General features: G+C 40.5%; 1 protein-coding gene across 2 annotated transcripts; it reads left to right on the top strand.

Moving 5' to 3' along the window:
- Positions 1 to 254: 254 nt before the first annotated feature.
- LOC109164671 (beta-amyrin 28-oxidase-like) lies at positions 255 to 2,162 on the top strand. Of its 2 annotated transcripts, none has more exons than XM_019313201.1 (2): positions 255 to 1,423; positions 1,704 to 2,162. In XM_019313201.1, exons 1-2 carry the CDS (start codon positions 299 to 301, stop codon positions 1,995 to 1,997), a joined length of 1,419 nt encoding a protein of 472 aa, XP_019168746.1. In that variant the 5' UTR covers positions 255 to 298; the 3' UTR covers positions 1,998 to 2,162. The 2 variants fall into 2 exon arrangements, with proteins under 2 accessions (XP_019168746.1, XP_019168745.1); XM_019313200.1 differs by having other exon boundaries at positions 256 to 1,420; positions 1,701 to 2,162.
- Positions 2,163 to 3,456: the final 1,294 nt, after the last annotated feature.

Here is a 3,456-nt window from a genome sequence, read left to right as displayed (position 1 = left end):
CTCATTGTAGGGCACTCAAGCTAGGACTGCCACTAAGCTGAAAATATGATTCCAATACCAAATGAAATCCAGCCATCCAAATCATAAAATTCTTGAAAGGTATACTTCCCAATTAAGCTATCTATTTCAATATTATTTTCAACAAATATTTAAATTTAGTCAATTTTTATAAGAAAAAAGTTATGATACACAAATTAAGGAGCAACCATTTTGTTTTGACTGTCTTTCTTTTATAGGCAATAGAATTATGTGAGAAGTCGGCCGTCCATCACTGCCTTTCCTATCTCCATCTCTGCTAATGGAAGCCATATTCGCTCTAATCATCTCTCTCTCTATCCCTCTTTTACTTACCCTTTTTGCATTTCGACGACGGCCGGAAAACAATCCCGAATTCCCGCCGGGAAGTTTTGGATGGCCTATTTTGGGAGAGACGATCGGATTCTTGTTTGGGAAGCCGGAAAAATTCGTCCATGACCGGATGAAGAAATACTCGCCGGAAATATTCAAGACTATGATATTAGGGGAGAAAACGGCGGTGATTTGTGGCCCCAACGGTCACAAGTTTCTCTTCTCCAACGAGCACAAGCTTTTCACCGCCTTTAGGCCTCACGCCATGCGGAGATTATTCCGTTCATACCAGCCCAAAATTCCGCCGCCTCAGCCCGAGCCCGAAACCGTCCGCCACGAGGAGGCGGAGGTAATTCGCCAGCCGGGGTTTCTAAAGCCCGAAGCGCTGGCCCGATTCTTGGGCAAGATGGATTGTACAGCCCGAGAGCTCTTGCAGGACCACTGCGAAGGCAGAACAGAAGTTCGGGTCTGCCCGCTCGCCAAATCTTTCACTCTAGCCCTCTCGGGCCGGTTCTTCCTCGGAATAGATAACCCGGACCGGATAACACGGCTAATCAGTTACTTCGATGACGTCACCCTGGGGATGCATTCCATGGTGCTGAACTTCCCCGGGACGGCGTTTTACCGGGCGAACAAGGCGGCGGCCGCCATTAGGGAAGAGCTGAGGAGAGTGGTTCAGGAGAAGAAAGAGGCGATGCAGGGCGGCGCCGCCATGCGAGACATACTCTCTCACATGATAGGCGCGGGGATGCCGGAAAACGAGGCTGCGGACAAAATCATGGGATTAGTAGTCGCCGGATACAACACGGTGGCGACCACCATAACTTTCCTGATGAAATACGTCGGAGAGAGACCTGAGATCTACCGGCGAATCCGCGCAGAGCATATGGAGATTGCAGCGAGAAAGGAGGAGGGAGAGGCATTATTGGAATGGGAAGATATGCAGAAAATGAAGTATTCATGGAATGTAATATGTGAAACAATGAGGCTAACCCCTCCCATTCAAGGCACATTTAGAGAAGCGCTCACAGATTTCACCTATGCAGGCTACACCATCCCAAGAGGTTGGAAGGTAAATCAGTGAGTAACGTTTCAAAATAAGTTGGTAACTGCTAATTTTTAAACTGAATTAATAAATTAGATTTACTAAACAGAGCCTAAATTATTATGCATGATTGTATTAAATATTCTTAGGTTCTATTTGGTACATCTAACTGAAAATTAAAAAGTTAATAGAAGCTGTAAAATTAATAGCTAATAACCTAACTAATTGAAATTAAAGTATTTGATAAGGCTGTTGAATATGATGATAAATGTAAAATAAGTTATAACGGGTGCTCAAATTTTGATAAGTATATTGGAGCGTGAGCAGCACCAACAAAAATTCTAAGTACTTTGAGAATCCCGAAAATTTTGATCCTGAGAGATATGAGAAGGGAGAAGGGAGTGCACCCTACACGTACGTGCCTTTCGGTGGAGGGCCTAGGATGTGTCCGGGGAAAGAGTATGCACGGCTAGTCATACTGGCTTTCCTGCACAATGTTGTGAAGAAGTACCAGTGGGAGGTGATAGATCCCAAGGAGAATGTGGTTGGTGACATGATGCCAACCCCTCAAAATGGACTTCCCATTCGCCTTTGTCATATATGATTAGGGCTATTGGAAGAGTTCTCTTATATGTACTCTCAATTCTTATTACCTCACTTTTACTCTTTAATGTAACAAAAGTCATAGTAAAAGTGTCTACATCAAGATTTTGAATGTGAGAATAAAAGTTAGGAGTATAAAATAGAAGTACACATAGTATTTTTTTTTTTTTTTGAGAAATATCATACCATCATATCTCATTCCCTCTTTGATTAAATTATCGAGTAGATTTTTGTTGTTTGTTCCAACTGCCAACACTCTTGTGCCCAACTAAATTTTCCTAAAGTTAGATCATAGAGTATCAATTAAGTAGTTGATAGCACTAATTAGGTTGTGGTCCACTGGTATCCAATTGCTCCCTTAAGTGGGAGGTGAAAAGTTTGAACCTCACTTGAGGCAAGTAGTGTGTATATAGGGTATCCCTTTTTTATAATAAAAAAATAATAATAAAAATAAAGTAGGGGTGTCAAAGTGGGCCGAAACCTGCAGGTTAGGACTGCAAGAAATGAGTCGGACCGGCCCTTATTGACACCCCTACTGCTAATTAATCTGCATCATGAACTGTGTTAATTATATAAACAATTTATCACATTTTATTGTACCAGATTAGAGGGCCATACATACATCGAGTATTAGACTCGTGGTATAAAAACTAATTAGTGGCCTGGGAATATACCTTGCAGATGTATTAAGCTGTCAAACCATACAGTCCAATAATTGCGACAGAACATTTCACATTTGAGACCAAAATATAAAAAGAAAATATATGATAGGGAATATATCCCCGGTCCCACGGATACATGTAGTGTATGGCAAATTATATTGTGTACCAGGGCGCACAATGCATTGTGCGCTCGGGTCAAAACGACGTCATTTTGGTCATGTTTTTTTAAAGATATTCCGTTTCCCGTTTCTATCATTAACTTCATAAAAAAAAAAACATTTGTTTTGTATGTACATAAACTCATAACGTAACAGAATACACAAAAAACTCATAACAGAATACACATAATCTAACATAATACATAATATACATAAACTCTTAACATAATACAAATAAACTCAAAACATAATACACATAAACTCTTAATAGAATACACATAAACTCTTAACATAATACACATAAACTCATAACATAATAGACATAAACTCTTAACAGAATACACATAAACTCTTAACATAATACACATAAACTCTTAACATAATACACATAAAATCTTAAAATAAAAAACGACGTCGTTTTGGTCTGGGCGCACAATGCATTGTGCGCCCTGGTGCACGATAAAACGATTGGTAGTGTATTTGCTCGGTATCTGGATGGGACGTCAAGAGAAATTATTTCCGAGCGTTTATCGACTTTGGAGCAACCTGACCCGACCTAACATAAAGGACCGAACAGAGGTTGCAGAGACTCAGTTAGCGACGGTAATTCCCCACCTTAATTTGGGGTCTTCCCAATCAT

This window comes from Ipomoea nil, unplaced genomic scaffold, assembly GCF_001879475.1.
Source record: "Ipomoea nil cultivar Tokyo-kokei standard unplaced genomic scaffold, Asagao_1.1 scaffold3069, whole genome shotgun sequence".
Taxonomy (NCBI): Eukaryota; Viridiplantae; Streptophyta; class Magnoliopsida; order Solanales; family Convolvulaceae; genus Ipomoea; species Ipomoea nil.
Note: the sequence above shows the minus strand (reverse complement) of the source record. Positions and strands in the feature narration are given on the sequence as shown.